This window comes from Mercurialis annua, linkage group LG8 (assembly GCF_937616625.2).
Source record: "Mercurialis annua linkage group LG8, ddMerAnnu1.2, whole genome shotgun sequence".
In the NCBI taxonomy this organism is placed as follows: domain Eukaryota; kingdom Viridiplantae; phylum Streptophyta; class Magnoliopsida; order Malpighiales; family Euphorbiaceae; genus Mercurialis; species Mercurialis annua.
In genome coordinates, this window is record NC_065577.1 from 6,527,923 (window position 1) to 6,544,211 (window position 16,289).

Consider the following 16,289-nt stretch of genomic DNA (forward strand, 5'->3'; position numbering starts at 1 on the left):
GGCATCAGAGTTTTAAATGATATAATGCTTTTACAAAACAATATACATTAATGATTTATTGAGATAAGAGAACTATTAAATTAGACTTACAGGCAAAAAAACAAGTATTGAACCTTCACCGTATGTTTCATCAATGTGGCATATTAAGTCTTCTAGCAGATCATAATCAATGATATATTCATTTAACCTTTTCTGGATAGAAGATTGACTAATTGTTAACCATAGAATCATGACAGTAAAAAGAAATAGCATTATGCCACTAACACATCTGCAACACTGACCAAATTCTTATGTGTTTGCTCACAGTAGGATTGATAACTGCTTGAATCGTAATCCGGGTTAACAGTGTCTTCTGAAAGTAGAGAATCATCACCCCATCCAGATAAGACAAGATTCTTCTTTCCTCTACGGTTGTTCACTGAACCACTCTGCTAATACCACTAATTGGTTAGCGTTTTGGAAAATTATTAACCCAAATCATAGAAATTACTTCCGAGAAATAAACAGGCTGAACAGGTTCCATAAAAATATAAAAAAAAAATGTTATGACGACAAACATCATCTCAATGAAACACTCTGCAAATGTAAATCAGCAATGGTTAAAGACTTCTTTTATGTCACAAGTAAGCCTCAACCAGAAATAAATAAATTTTTTTCTTATTTTAGGCTTGGTCGCACACTTGGCCATTGAGTTTTCATGTATCATACCATATTTTCTGACCAGTTCAAGTTCCAGCTATAACTTTACATCCATACGGAGATTACTTTTTAGCTAGTAATTTATATATGATAAAAACCCATAAAATGACTGCTAAAAGAATAATACATACGGCATACACATTCAGCAAATTGACTAGTGAGATATAACCACAGTTACATATATGCTTAAGGGTAAAATTAGTGATTTAAAATTGGAATTCCCTGCCACAAATAAATGTTTTTACAGCTATAAAAGGTGGATTGATTCTATCTACCAAAGTCATGTGAGAATGTACTTGATTAACCAACGCATATGCCATCTCCTCTACTGCTTTCGTCCGTTAAAAGAAGTAACAAAAGATGTATAGATAAAATCATGGAAAGACAAGAATAGACTAGGGAGTGGGCCAGGAAGCTTGGACCTAATAATCAAACTATTAAACGCTTAAAATTAAAATAAAAGAGTTAGGATACTAGACATCACAAATAACTATTGGTTAAAATTAAGCAGAACAACCGAGCAACAAGAACTTCATAACTATCAGATAGCCAATTCACCAAATAGCTCAAGTTGTTGGGTAACAAGGCCCGCACGCAAATGCCCATTGGATTTGAAGTGTGAACAAACAAACACATAGGCCCACCACCTTGTGCTCAAATATTTTAATTAATCAAATGGAGGTTGACCTTTCGATCAAAGAAACTCTCATATCATGTCAAATAGCGAATTCACCCAGTAGCTCAAGTTATTGGGTAATTCCAACAACAGTATTATTTTAACAATAAAAATAAATTTAAATTATGTGCGTCCAAACTTAAAAGCACCTTATTAATTGTGGAAGTTTGGTTACTAAAAGCAGCTGGAGAATCTGAAGCCAAATGATAATCAATACTTTCATATATATCCTCAAGAAAATAAGTTGTCACAGGATGAGTTCGGCCTTGCGCAGTAAGAACAGGGCAGTGTCCAAAGTAACTTGAAAATAAAGTTGAATTAACAGTTGCAGACCTGAATGGAAATTTAATAAGAAACAAGAGGCACATATATAGGTAAAACAGAGAAATACTTCCTGCTGGAACAAAAACTGAAAATGACCATACATAAGAATAACTTTCAGCTTCGGTGTGCCATGATCAGCTTGCTTCTCTATCAGGTTCTTCAAAACAATGAGTAAAAAATCACCCTGTTACAGGGAAAAAGAAAGTTGTTTAATTCAATCTTTATTTCCTTTTATGGAAATGACAGATCCAGGTAGATTACATGTAACAGAAATGAACTAAAGTTCTGTTCAACATTATTAACCCATCAACCACATTATGTGTATAGACATGCACGAGTAAGAGCTAGATAGCACTAGCAATTTGCCAAAATATACAATGCACAAGTGAAAAACAATTAACCTGTCCCAAGCCCATGCATCTACTATCGCGTGAGAGGAGGGAAATTGAGAAGGATAATGATAAAGAGTAGATTATCTTTAAGTTATGAGGCCCACATGGAGGGAATAATAAAGCATTGCCTATATCTATATGGCAGTGCTGCGTTTTTTTTTCTTCAGATGTAAAATGTAGCTGAATAATGAGAGCTTCTATCAGCATAAAACCATGGGATCGATCTTTTTTTTTTTGGCAATATTTCCAGAATTAGCATGCCACAAATTACCCTAGGGGAACAGATGAAAAGGAAACCTATATCAAGGAAATAGTCTCAGATACAGTTGTTCAACATAAAATGCTATAAATCACGGATAAAACATAACTAGTATACATATATGTGTCAAAGGATTTGGCGGGCCTTAAAAAACCAGCAGATATTATGCCTTGTACAGTTGACAGGCTGACAGATATCCTTTATATTTGTAAATCTCTTATAAGTTATTCCTTCCATAAATTAGGATATTCTAGCTGTAGATAATCTTTGGACAGACCAGTAAATGATCATTTAGCTAATTTAAGGGCTGAAGATCAGCTTGTCCTCTTGATATATATATTAGGAATTCTCCTCCACGAGGGAATAGATTTCTAATCAAAGCTCTCTAAGTTATCAATATGTGTTTAGGATTATAATTATATCCGCATAAACTTCACAAATGTGCTCCATTTTCAGGAACATAAGTGCAAAACAACTAACTAAATTCATTTAAAGTGCTGCAATCCAGTAAAACATGCACTTAAAATGCTATAACCTGTGACTCTAAGCAATGCTAATACATTTATCCAATGAGCATTAGGAAGGAAGCATTTGTTACTAAAAAACAGGTAGCTTGCAAGCTACAAACAATCAAAAAGGAAAAACAAAAACAAAAAGAAGAGCCTGGGTCAAGAAAATAAAATTCTGCAGGCTATAGTGAATTTTACTTACCAAAAGGGACCGCTCGTGCACCTCATCAACTATGACATGGGTTATGCCAGTCAAGTTTTTATCTCCCTGCAGATAGTAGAAATGACATTCAGCTGAATATTGCATTGGACAAACAACAAAAGTAATTTCTACATGGCAACTTTAAATTCCTAAGAATTATCGAAAGTCGAAACCTTTTTAGGATCAAATGAGAATTTACCAATGCGAGAAGATATCTTCAGTTCAATGGGACAAACCAATATAAATTGGTTTTGAGCAATATTTGATGCCAAAGATTTTCCATTCTAGAATATTACTTAAACTAAACAACTAAAACCACAATATTGCATAAATAACACATCACAAAAAGCCTCTGTTAGAGGATGTAAGCAAAAAAAACAAGCTAAGGTCAAGCATATAGGGATAGGAAGTTATATGCTCTTTCTTTTATGTTAAGAGAATCAATTAAACTGAAAAAAGAAGACTGACTAAAGCAAGAACAGCAAGTTATACTGCACTTTGGAAACAAGACGGGCTTCTAATAATTCAAGAAAGCACGACACAACTCATTGTAAGCTTCACATTATGAAAATCTTTATGTACTAACTAAAAGATCAGATCCACACGCAAATAAGATGTTGATTTCGAGGCTTAGTGCGGAAAGAAAGGGAAATAAGAGCGAAAGGAAATGAGTAAAGAACATGACATGGTCCCACAATTCCATTTTTATTCCCTAAACTACAAGTAAAAGAAAGACATAAACTACAAGTAACAATAAGCAACAAAGCTGGTGTCTAATTTTAATGAGACCACATTACTACAGAAGATTTAAGAACACTCAATAAGTTTGGCTTACCGCCAGCTTCCTCAAAAGAATCCCTGTTGTACAAAATAGTAGTTTTGTTTTCTCATTCCTACAAAAATAAAATCCAAGTAAATAATGTGAGATCCATTCAGAAATGCTTTAGAAATAGTTAAGTTCCACAATATGTAATAAAAGAAACCAATAAAGTGCATTACGACGGCATGGAATGGTTAAGTTTCCCTGCAGCCAGGTACCCTGACATCTATACCTACTCTTTCTCAATGCATCTTGTTTTTGATTTCTTTTATTCTGTCAAATATTTTAAATATCTTGGCATATAGTAGTGTTTTATTGCCTGCCAGCTCATAACATGATTTCTGTGTTCAATTGTTAAACTAATTTGAGCAGACAATTTATACTTGAAGCTATGTTGGTTTTTCAGCACGACACTTGCAAGCCCGTAGAATGACTTTAGAGATTTTAGAAGCCAGCATAGTTGGTGAAATTTATTGTCAAGCCTGAAAAGTGGAGTACACTATGTACAAAAGTGTTCCACTTGGGAAGCTTGGTGTTTAAGATAATTCATTTTCATTTGTGTTAGACTTATGAGGAACTATGAAGGCATGGCTCAGTCTTACTTTAACATTAAAATTAAACCAGAGTGCAAAAAGAACAGATTCCAAAGGGGGGAGGGGGGGGGGGGGGGCATATATCAAACATCTTATTAGTTTCAATAATCTGAAAAAGGATTGAAAGCATTTCTGATCAACACTAATAAATTAACGGATTAAACAACCATGCCTTTAATTGCAATTATGATATCTCAGAACATAAATGTTCAAATGCGTCTGGGGAGATGAGGGATTGAAATGCAGTAATATGATCAAAATGTGAAACATAAAATGCAGTTTATGTGCTCCCAGTCCCAAAACATAGTTAAAAGGCAATGAGAAGGGCAAACACTAAAGAAAGAAGCAGACTAGACCTTGCACTATCAAGACGAACTTGATAACCAACCAAAGAGCCACTTGAACCAGGTGAAGGTTCACATCGCTCATCAGCAACTCTTTCAGCCACAGAAATAGCCTGTAGAGATGCAGAAATCAACAAAATACAGTTACAACTTGAAAAGATCAGCTTCCTTCGTCTTTATTATTCTACCAGCACACAAACTTTAAAAAGAATTATATAATGAGCAAATGATAACAACTTGCATAAGCTTAATACATTATTTTCGCATTTTCAGCAACAAAAGATTTTAAGTAATTAGGAAAAGACGTGCAACGAAGAGACTCCTGCTTTCCTTCAAGCCCATTGAGACAACAATATACAACAGCACAGCATATGTGATGTCTTCATAGCCACATGAAAGTCAATTTGAGTTTATCCAAATTTACCATCATCAATCCCTAGTCTGGGTTTTGATAAAGGTCATAACCAAGTCAGCTGGGATGTTCTTCATAGACTTATGTAAAAGAAGGGTGTTGGAGCACAGAGTTAGGCAACAAATATAAAGCTTCCTAAAATATTCTCATAAATCCTTAATCATCATAGCAGAGATCACACGACTTTCTTGAAGGTGCTGTAAGATAATAAACAGGTGGAAGTAGAATGACTCAATGAGGTTTATGCAATCGACTTTGACTATTTGTTTGTATTGACTGTAGCAAGTGTATTTCAACCCATAGCACAGATTTTGCCTACATCTAGCTCTTGTACTTTGTGGCATGATTGCTTCATATTTTATTTTTCTTATACATGGATATCTTATCTGGAGATTAAATTTGTATGCAACAGCTTGAATATGATATAGACAAACAGTCATCGATTCATCCACACAATTATACACCAACCGCTATTCTCCTCGGCTGCGTGCATATAATGTTACACTGTCCACCACATCCTGATTCGATCATGTCATCCAATATATATTGCGGAACCTATGAAAAGACGCCAGTTAGAAAAATTAGAGTTTAGCATGAGTAAACACCAGTAGCTAAGGAAGTGTTACAATCACTGATGTATGACTAAGAAAAGAAACTAGAAGTTGACATGGTGGGGAGGAGACATATAGACCTGTGTAGTCTTCCCAGAACCTGTTTCCCCACAAATTACGAGAAAATTATTTTCCTTTAGCATTTGCAATATCTCATTCTGTAATCCAGCAATAGGAAGAGCAGCTCTATTTTTCAACATGTCCTGCAAAATGCATAATAGCAAAAGATAAGCAGGGTAAAAAAAACAACTGCTAAATTCTCTTTAGGAAAGGCAAAAGAGAAAGCAAATGGAGACAAAGTCAAGTCATCGAGGAGTCTCAGTTACACAAACTATTACTTCAAACAAAAAGAAAATGAACTGTACTAGCACCACCCATGAGTTTCGTATAACTTTAATCCGACATGACTACGTGCACCTTAAATGGAAAGCATTTGGGTATAAAAGTTGGCCCTTTAATTATTTCTTTAAGGCAGTTCTTAAAGCTTCTAAAAGCTTTTGTATAGAAAATGTCTTATCGTAACAGGAAGACGACAGCAAGTTATGTTATATTGAGAATCTAGTAAAACACTATAGTCCAGCACCAGACAGTTTACTGAAGTACCCACACTTCTAGTACTCAACCACGCAAGCCCGGATTTTCATTGCCCTTGCCACCAAAAGTTGAAGTCATGATTATACTGCTCCTGCTAACCAAAACAGAGAGGGGGTTGGGTTCTTGGGCTTGCAACCATAAGAATGAAGATTCAACTTTTTGAAAGTTTCCCCTTCATCCAAAGTTGGCAATGCTGGAGGGCTCCCTCTAAAGTTTACTCTTTAGAGAGATCACAAAACTATCATTTTGACTGATAGTAAACTAAAATATACAAAATTCCATAAAAGTGAAAAGTGAAGAGCAGAATGGTCTACTTAAATTAGAAGCACATTACATATCTAACACCCTACTACACGTTTTGCAATTCACTTTTCTTATTCTGGAGAGAAGTGGGAATTTTTTTACATCAAAAACAAATTAACCTCTTCTACAACCAAATATACGCCCCATTGAGTATTGCCCAACATTTAAGAATAAAATACACCAACCTTGTATTTCTGCATTTTCTTTTTCTTCTCTTGCTCCTGTCTCAAATAAGAGCTTTCCACATCTACAACACGGTTCTCTCCTACAAAATGGTCAAAAATTAGAGAACTCTATCAACCAAGATCAAAAAATACAAATAAAGAGGCTTGACATCACAGCTATATGGTGCTAGCTAGGACCATCTATTCACTACTTCTACATACTATAATAATACTCAATCTGCCAAATAATTTTCACACAAACCATCTCAATCTTTATGTTCTTTTGCAGGCTGCACAATTTTTTCCACTCAGATGTATAAATGGGCAAGAAATGGAATACAAAAATTATTAAGTCTACTCACTAATAAGCAAAGGAACATGAGAAATTTGTTTATTTCTTTAATATAAGTGAATTTCATAAGAAAGTTAAGCATAACATATGCTTCAGAAAGCGCCAACAAGAAAGAGTGCATACTTTGTGTTGCTAAATCAGCACCAGCATTACTCAAACTATCCCTTTCTTCAATGTGCGAGATTTGTATTGTTTCTGAGGGCCTATTAATAGAACCAACACTGGTATCCAATTCATCTGCATTCAGTAATCGATCCACAAAACCAGCCCTCCGATCCTCTATACTGTTTTCAACTTTGCTTGATAATTCCTCTGAGAGCATTTATAAATTTTAATACTGTCAGCTAATACAAAAACATTTAAAGCTTAATAACGTCAAAATGAGGATCTATAATAAACAATTCGACTTAATAACGTCAACATGAAGATCTATATAAATATGACAGAATTTCGAAATAAGTAAGCATTTCTTCGACAAATAACTGAATTACGCTGATCCACACATGTCTCCACACATGTCAAACTATAAATGAGATCGTTACTAAGTTTCTAGAAATTTCCGGATTAGGAGTTTCTAGAAACTTCTAGATTTAGAAGTGATAGTTTTTGTGGTCTAATATTCAAGCATTCTAGAATATTCATATTTTAGAATGTTCATACTCTAGAATGTTCCAGCATATCACTCACTTAGCTAAAGTCCTTGTATATAAATAGATAGTGGCATTCCATTATAAAGAGGCAACTTAACAATAGAAAGTCTTCTTCTTTTGTTTATTCTACATTTTCTCTATTTTATTCAGCAACGCACCCTAAAATTAAAAAGTACCTTCTTTCCACCCCAAAATAAGAGATGCGTACGGGCTGGTAACTATCAAGTGTACCGGTAAATCCGGAAAAAGCTGATGAAGAGCAAATGATGCAACTCTATTCTGAGCATCCTGAAGTTGAAGTACATTTGCATCCATCCAATCATATTAATAAATAGAATTAAAAATTAAATAAAGGAAACATGAATTTGTAAAGTGCAAAATGCACATCAAATAATTTATAGACAACATTTCCTCTGGGAAAAGAAATGAAAAATAAACAGTAGCAGCAGCAGGACAAAATTGTGAATCGTACAGAAGCTGAGGATTCTTAAATACGAGTACAAAAATAATACAACCAGGTTTTGGAGAAAGGGAAGTATGTTGATCGCAAATCGGAAATTCAAGGGTCCAAACCAATTAAAGTCAAACACGAACTAAACCCTCAAACATCTATCTATCACCCCTTCAAGCCTAGTAGTGAGATAGGTAGCATGTCCATGCTATACTTATGCAAGATATGCACATCAGTATAGAAAATTGACAGGTATAGTCAAAAATTCAATTATACCTGATGCAAAATTAGCATGTTCTACACCCTTAAACATCCCTGTTTCCATATTCAAGAAAGAAATTTAATGAGACAGAAAGCCCTTATATCATAGGGAATTTTGTGCGGTTAAAGGCATAAGGCTGAAGATGTGGTATGCTCTAGGAATAAAGAAAAAGAAAGTAACACCTAAAATAGCATTGGAGGAAATACTGAATCATACAGAAAAATACTGAGGAGAGGTGTTTAAATATAGACGAGGGATGTACAAGTCAGGGTCAGTGGCTAATGATGTTGTTGACCCAAACACACAAACAAAATAGGAATTTATTTGTTCCTTGGTCCAGACCAAAACAAAAAAATATGTTTTTTATTATTTTCAACCCTAGTTGTAAACCAGAAGGTGAAACCCAAACAAAGTCAGAGCTAAGCAGAGTAACATCTATAAATTCTTAATTGAGGGACAGACAGATAACAGTTATTCTACTTCAATGCTTCTTGCTTACCATCCAGCAACTCACTACTTAAAGATATCTTGTGCAAAGCGCAAAGGTAAGAGTAACTTTGAGAATTTAAAATTTGCAGTGAAAGAAGAACCAAATCACCTCAACAGTTTCATAAGTTTCATCTTGGTCAGGAAGCTGAAGAGTGACCAGTCCTCCAGCTTTTTTACTCTTGCCCCTACCGCTGGCTTTGCGTAATATGCTAAGAGAATAAAAAAATCCTTTTCTCTTTTCATGCAGTCTGTTAAATTTTGGAGCTTCCCACCCAGATTTTTGGCATAGTTGGTGAAGAACAGCTTTAGGAATCTTCAGTTGGTCTCCCTGTCATTATATATGCTTCGTTAAAAAATAATAGCAAAGAGAATTATTTCAGCTTATGCGTATAAATTAACCATGGGCTTCAAGTCAAATATGAAAGAAAATGATGTTTTCTGTGGATCTTTTGCATGATCATTTGACCACTGGAGGGACAAGCAAAAAAGCAGGGACAAGTAGCATACTATACATCCTGTATCAAACAAATTGTTTAGAGCTCATCCAGGAAAAAGAATACGACACAGAGTAATTTCAGCTTGCATGTACAAAAACAATGACAGCTTAAGAGCCACATATAATCCACCAAGAATGAAACATGCAAAAAAGAGAATGTATCATAGACATTGAGAACAAACAAAATACAAAATTGCTACAAATATTTTAATCCTGTAGTATCTTTTACAAATTTATTTCATCCACGGATAAGAATTAAAAGACATATATATATAGGAAGTTTCTAATAGGCCTCAATTTTTTAAATAATCTCCAGAATCAGAAACAGTTTTCTTACAAGCTCCTGAATTCTAGAAACCAGTACCTTTTTCCAGATTCCATCCAATTTCTCTAAATTCTTCTCACTGGAGAATTCTCTCAGTTTTTCCTTCTTCTGTAATTCCAACACTCCAGAAGATAAAGCTTCATTAGACACAGCATCCTCCAAAAAGAAATCACCGAGCTCTACATCTCCAGCCTCATCTTCTAAGATAGTTTTATTCTGAACAGGTACAGTGGAAGGAATGCACTCGACTGGAATTGCAAGAGAACTTGAACAATCTATCTCACTTGAATCTGCTGGTAACTCCTTTGATGGTAAAACAAAGACCACATTGTCTTCTGCACAAGATGATGCCTTGGCCTGAAGTTTCTCATCCCGCGTGGAACTTGCAAGCATGCCTTCAGGCACAGAAGGTAAAGCAAAATCATGGACAAACTCTTGTTCCAATATGTCCTCCGATAATCCTGCTCAATAAATGCAACACAGCTCAAGATAAATGGTATCATTACCAGATTTGACCATGTAACAGGAAAGAGACTGAGTGTAACCTAGAGAAGGCAATTCATGCTTAAGTTTGCGAATAACTTGACCAGCTTGCTCCTGACTTTTCCTATCTTTTTTTTCTTTAGCTTGTGTAGCTTCCAGTCGTGCTGCACAGTATTCTTTAACAATAATGTCATAAGACCGTGGAACAGGATCCTATTAATAGAAATAGATGAGAACCACAAGGCAAGCAAACTAAGCTTCCAATTATCAGTAAACATGTCCCTCTATGACCCAAAAGGATGTGGATTGGGGAATGAATTGAAATTACCTTGTTAACAAAACTCCCATCAGGTGCATAATCTTCCCAGGTTTGAGACACATCCTGTAAATCTTACAGAAAGAACATAAATACATTTTATTCACTTGGTTTAAATTCAAATACACAAATTTCTATTAAAAAAAAATCATGTGAACCAAATATAAACCACTTTTCTTGGACCCAAACCTTCTGACTTAGGCAGACCCACTACATTCATCAATTCAGTAATCAAAATATCTCTTGAGAAATTTTCTTTCAAGACATGTTTCAAGGAAAAAGGTTAACGTTCACTCTCTTATTTCTGTCTCAATTCTTTATTTCCCTATGGAGCATCTGATTACAAATTCAATCATGGCCTTACTTTTTATTTTTAGCATAAAGAAGAAATTTTAGTGAGGCATGAACAAAATTCCAGTACAAGGAAGGACTATATCATGCATCCTTTCATATAAACAAAATCTTACAATGAAGATATTACATGTGGAGGTGGGTAAAACTAATGGGAAAAGAAACCCAGCTTCTTGAGAATAATAAAGACATTGACACTGTGGAAATATTGTCTCCTGGAAGATAATATTAACAGTATAACAATAAATGAAATCAGCAGATTATACTTGCTATTATCTTTTGCATTAAAAGAAAAGGCAAAAAAAGAAAAGAAAAGAACATGATTACTTTATAAATTTAAAGTTGAACGAGTACTTTATAAATCAAATAAACCTCAAATCAAAGCTACTTGTGTCATTTGATCAAGAAATAAAACAAAGAAAGGATGAAACTTGTAAGTTAATATAGAAGCACCCAGTACAACAGTACCTCATCCTGTTGCTCCATATATTGCCTGATCCAATCTGCCTGTGATGGTTGGCGCGAATTTAGAGTATCTTCATCATCCCACCGCCCCTTGATTCTAACAGAAACTGGTTCCACATCCTCAGTCCTAGTAGCATTATCTGAAGCAGTCCAATCTTCCCGCGCAGTTGATATAACACTAACAGAACCTAATAACCACATCCCCAGTAAAAAATAACAAATCATAGTAGTAACAACAACAACAACACAATGATAGCAATACCAACAGCTATAAAAAAATCAGCAACAGCGATTCCGTAATAATAACAATAACAACAACAGTAACACTGAATACCGCTTTATCGTTGCGCAAGTAATTACACGATAAACAGGTAGAATTTAATTAATTTAAAAATAATAATACCAATAATGATACCTTCATTTGTTGAGTAAAGAGAAGTTCCACTAGAAAACTTCAAAGGAAGCTCAATTCCAGGTAAATTCAAGCATAACCAATCCAAAGCAGATTCAAATGTCGCATTATCCTGCTCACAAATAAAAAAAATCACCAAAAATACCTCAAAAAAAACTAACTAAAAACTGATGCTCAAGCTGTAATAATTAATTTAAAAATTAGACAGTTAAAACCTTAAGCGAAGTAAGAGCGAGTTCAATTTGATCATTAGAGAAACCTTCACATGAAAGCTTCTCATACACATTTTTAAGTCTCTTAGCCTTTTGAGCTTTCGAGAGATTATTCTCTTGAACCGGAGGCGGCGGTTGAGTGATCGACCGGTTCGAGTTAATTAAAAGCCGCCGCAGCCGATTCTCATTCTCCGCTGAAATTTGCAGGCGAGGACCGGACGACGATGACGATTGGGGTTTTGTATTCGGTTTTTTGTTGCTGTTTTGCTTCTTCTTTGGTGCCATTTCTTTTGGCTCTAACGAGCGGCCAGAGTGATGGGGACGATAGTAGCGTTTAAATAGCTGGACTTTCCCTCAAAAAAAAAAAATAGCTGGACTTAAACGGCAGCGTTAAAATTAGGGGATGAATAAATTGGAAACTAACCCTTGAAGTTTAAAATAATAAACAATTTGATCCATGTTTTGTTGATTTTACCAAATTTATTTATCTTATGAGGACATGCTTAAGATAATTTTAGGAGTAAATGCCTTTGTTTTTTTATCTGAAGGTAGATAGATTAAAGATAAAGAAGAAGTACATAGTTCAGGAATTACAAATAGAAGCCATTAAATAACGTAAAACCATCCTTTTCTCTTGTTGTGCAAGAAAGTGAGCTTGTTTGTTATAATTCCTTGAAATATATCCAATTGGGGACTTTCGAAAATTGGAGCTGAGACGCCAAATATCCTAACAAATTCCCCAAAACTGAGCGGAAATGATTTTTCTTGAATTGATAGCCTGCGAAAATTTATAATGCGTCTCCTTCAAAAATCACTCGAGACCAACCAGAAGCCAATTCATGGCTTCCCATAATGCCAACCACGTTCCTAAATATTCCGAAAAGTGTAGCTGAGAATTTGCCAACAATTTGGCCGGCAGAATTTATATATATATATATATATATATATATATATATATATATATATATATATATATATATATATATATATATATATATATATATATATATATATATATATATATATATATATATATATATATATATATATATATATATTCTTTCTTTTCAATGTTTATATATATGGCCACATTTATCACTAAATTGAATGATAAATTAAATCTACATTTGGTTAACGGAATAAGTCTGAATTATAGAATAAATATTTTGTATAAAATAGTTATTTTTTATTTTGGTTTATTAACAATTTAATGGAATTATTTTATAGTTTTATTGAATAAATACTCTTCTGAAAAGGTAAAACAAAAATTGTTCTTCACTTTTAAGAATGGCTATTACATTTTATACTTGTTCTATTCCATAAACCAAATATAGTTTAAAATCTTTTAATTTGTGCATGAAACTTTTAGCTTAAGCTTTGTTGTTTTAATCACTATGAAAGATTGTTTTTCACTCACTCTTCTCTCTAAGAAAACAAACAAATTATCATAATAACGTGGCAACAAAATATGGTGTTGATAGTACTTAAAAGTTATGAATATGACACATTCGTATCTTAATACTAATTAAATTACTTTTCTCATTATATTATAAACCAAATTTTTGAATTGAATGACACTTCAGTATGTGTTCTCCTCTAGGTGTTCAAATGAGACAAAATAAAATGTATAAAATTGATCTTAACGTACTGCCTCACCATCCCATTAGAGTAGGTTTTTGCAAACCCAAATCAATATTGATTAATTAAAACCGATAAATTGGTTTAGTTTGGTATTAAATTATTAAAAAAGTACTTTTCATTAATCGGATAGATTTTGATAAGAAAAAAAATAACTTCAATTTAGCACAAATTAAACCGAAAAATCAATAAAGCTTCAATTCGATTAAATTTGGAAGAAAGATTCTTTATTGTAAAATCAATTCGGTTTGGATTTGAACCGAACCATTGGTGGTTTACTAGTCCTAATCTACGTCCATTTCGGAACTCTAATCTTAACCTTGAAACAACGGCCTTCTTTTGTCTCTAATATACATATTTTCGGATCACTCATTCTTTCATAATCTTTTAGAGTAAAAGCAAAGAAAACCCTAAACCAAACTCAAACCTAAACTCATTCTCAAATACATATATTCACTTCTCTTCTATTTCTTTGTTTCATTTCCCATGGAAACCCTAACTAATCCTTCTCCTTCTCCAAACCCTAGCAATGACTATAGCTCCTTAGTCGACACGTCCCGCCCTTTTCGCTCCGTAAAAGAAGCCGTCGCCATTTTCGGCGAGCGGATTCCCATCGGAGATATTTACTCTCCAAAGCCTCATTTCTCTCCTACTACTCCTTCTCAGAATAATAATTCATGGATGTTTTCATCACCAGCTTCTCCAATAACTCCTATAAACCCTACTCATAAAGAATACGATCATGATCATCACCATGAACGTAACAATACTAACACCGATATGTTCTTCGATTCCTTAAAGAAACTCGAAACTGAGCTTATAGAAACAAAAATGGAGCTGAAGCTACTGAAAGAGAGAGAGTCGGAAACCGAGATTGCGGTTGCTTCTTTAAACGCCGAGCTTCATAAGAACATGGCTAAGTTAGCTGAGGCTGAGGCAGCAACCGCAGCGAAAAAGGCGGCCGAACTGAGAAGAAAAGTGAGTTTCGACATGGAAAAGAAAGAAAATTTATTATTTGAGGAGGAAAAGAAAAGAGAGATGATGATAAGAGTTGAAAGGTCACCGAGTTTGGCTCGTATACTAAGTTTTGGTGAAGAAAAAGGGTATTTTAATGGTAAAAAAGAGAAGAAGATGAAGAAGATGAAACCTATTGTTCCTCTTGTTGGAGATCTGCTGTTCTTCAGGAAAAAAAGGTCATCTGAGAAAACTTTGAACAGTCCTCTCTTTACATCTTCATATGGTGTGTTTTAGGGATAAAAATATTTGCAGTTCTCAAACTATGTTATTTTTATTGAGCGATTATGATATTCAATTTGCTATATTTTAATATTGCGGTATTCTTATCAATTCGGGTCATATTTTATCTATGTGCAATCCATCGGTCAAAAGATACCGTCACAAGTGGGCTGAGTAAGTAAAGGTGACCTAAAATGATTAGATAATCTTTTATTTATTGAAAAATAAACGTTGGATTTTTTAAATGTAACAAATTGAATATCATTTTTTTTTAAATAATATAGTTTAATAACTGTGAAAAAATTGATCCATGTGTTTTAATTAGGAAATTTATTTTGAATTACAGTAAGAAGTTTCTATGATCAGTTTATGTTTGTTTCATGCTGTTAATTAAATTGTTTGTGCTTGTATCATGCGTATTTATGTTTGTTTACGTCTTTGTACGTATTTAGTAACTATCCAAAATAGTTTTTAATTTTTTCTTTGTTTTTCTATTATAGTTCTGCAGATTGCATTGAGAGAACTTGGGTTGAATTTTTTTCATTTTTGTTAAGCAATTAATCAATCATATATTTTGTAGACAAATTATCTAAAATATAAATTTCACCCGAAAGTTAGAAATTGAATTTAGTTTTAATTATAGCTTAATTACTCAAAGTATTCAATTCCTTGGAAATTTTTTATTTATGGTCAAAAAATTTCAGAAATGTCAACTTTAAACATTTCAACTTTAGCTTGTTATTCAATTTTTTAAGAAAAATAGTAGCCTAATATTTATAAGGTGTCTTTCTATTTAAAAAAAGAAGGAAAAATCAGGCCACTAATGAAAGGAAGAGGAAAAACAAAGGAATTTTCTTCTTAAATAAATCTATTTGTTAAAAATTAAAATATAGTTATTACAATTAAGCTAAAGTTGATTTTTTAAAAAAGATTTAAATGTAAATATAAAAAAGATAAAAAAAAAATACAGTATTTTATATTTTATCTTCAGCTTCACATTGTTTTCAAACATATTTACAGATTGTACCTTTTTTTTATCAAAAATACACTTTTTCAATTTTTAATATATATTTTTTTACTTTTTACTGATTTATGCTATTTTTTTTTAAATTATTTCATGGAGATTTTTTCTAGTGTTTTATTAATCGTATTTTTTAGTGTAACTGTGGTGTTTTTATAGTATATATTTTTTTAGTATAACTATAGTGTTTTAATAGTGTATCTAAAGTGTATATGTAATGTATATATA

At 33.3% G+C, this 16,289-nt stretch overlaps 2 protein-coding genes across 5 annotated transcripts in view; one reads left to right on the forward strand and one right to left on the reverse strand.

The window, feature by feature from the left end:
- The window catches only part of LOC126661330 (DExH-box ATP-dependent RNA helicase DExH7, chloroplastic), a 29,357-nt gene extending 16,869 nt beyond the window's left edge, over window positions 1-12,488 (reverse strand). For 2 of the 4 annotated variants that reach the window (XM_050355154.2, XM_050355153.2), the window contains exons 1-19: window positions 12,170-12,485; window positions 11,958-12,066; window positions 11,546-11,730; window positions 10,739-10,792; window positions 10,473-10,623; window positions 9,967-10,388; window positions 9,216-9,434; window positions 8,081-8,192; window positions 7,378-7,566; window positions 6,924-7,003; window positions 5,922-6,044; window positions 5,699-5,785; window positions 4,831-4,931; window positions 3,897-3,954; window positions 3,062-3,127; window positions 1,801-1,883; window positions 1,525-1,708; window positions 282-428; window positions 91-192 (exon numbers count right to left, since the gene is read on the reverse strand). In XM_050355154.2, the coding sequence (XP_050211111.1) occupies window positions 91-192; window positions 282-428; window positions 1,525-1,708; window positions 1,801-1,883; window positions 3,062-3,127; window positions 3,897-3,954; window positions 4,831-4,931; window positions 5,699-5,785; window positions 5,922-6,044; window positions 6,924-7,003; window positions 7,378-7,566; window positions 8,081-8,192; window positions 9,216-9,434; window positions 9,967-10,388; window positions 10,473-10,623; window positions 10,739-10,792; window positions 11,546-11,730; window positions 11,958-12,066; window positions 12,170-12,451 (2,754 nt within the window). In that variant the 5' untranslated portion in view covers window positions 12,452-12,485. Of the gene's footprint in view, window positions 1-90; window positions 193-281; window positions 429-1,524; window positions 1,709-1,800; window positions 1,884-3,061; window positions 3,128-3,896; window positions 3,955-4,830; window positions 4,932-5,698; window positions 5,786-5,921; window positions 6,045-6,923; window positions 7,004-7,377; window positions 7,567-8,080; window positions 8,193-9,215; window positions 9,435-9,966; window positions 10,389-10,472; window positions 10,624-10,738; window positions 10,793-11,545; window positions 11,731-11,957; window positions 12,067-12,169 lie in introns of all 4 variants that reach the window. The other 2 variants (XR_008789698.1, XM_050355156.2) reach the window with 2 other exon arrangements.
- A 1,729-nt stretch (window positions 12,489-14,217) lies between these two features.
- LOC126661331 (WEB family protein At1g75720) lies at window positions 14,218-15,131 on the forward strand. The gene has a single exon (XM_050355157.2). The coding sequence runs from the start codon at window positions 14,291-14,293 to the stop codon at window positions 15,053-15,055; it is 765 nt and encodes a 254-aa protein (XP_050211114.1). The 5' UTR covers window positions 14,218-14,290; the 3' UTR covers window positions 15,056-15,131.
- Window positions 15,132-16,289: the final 1,158 nt, after the last annotated feature.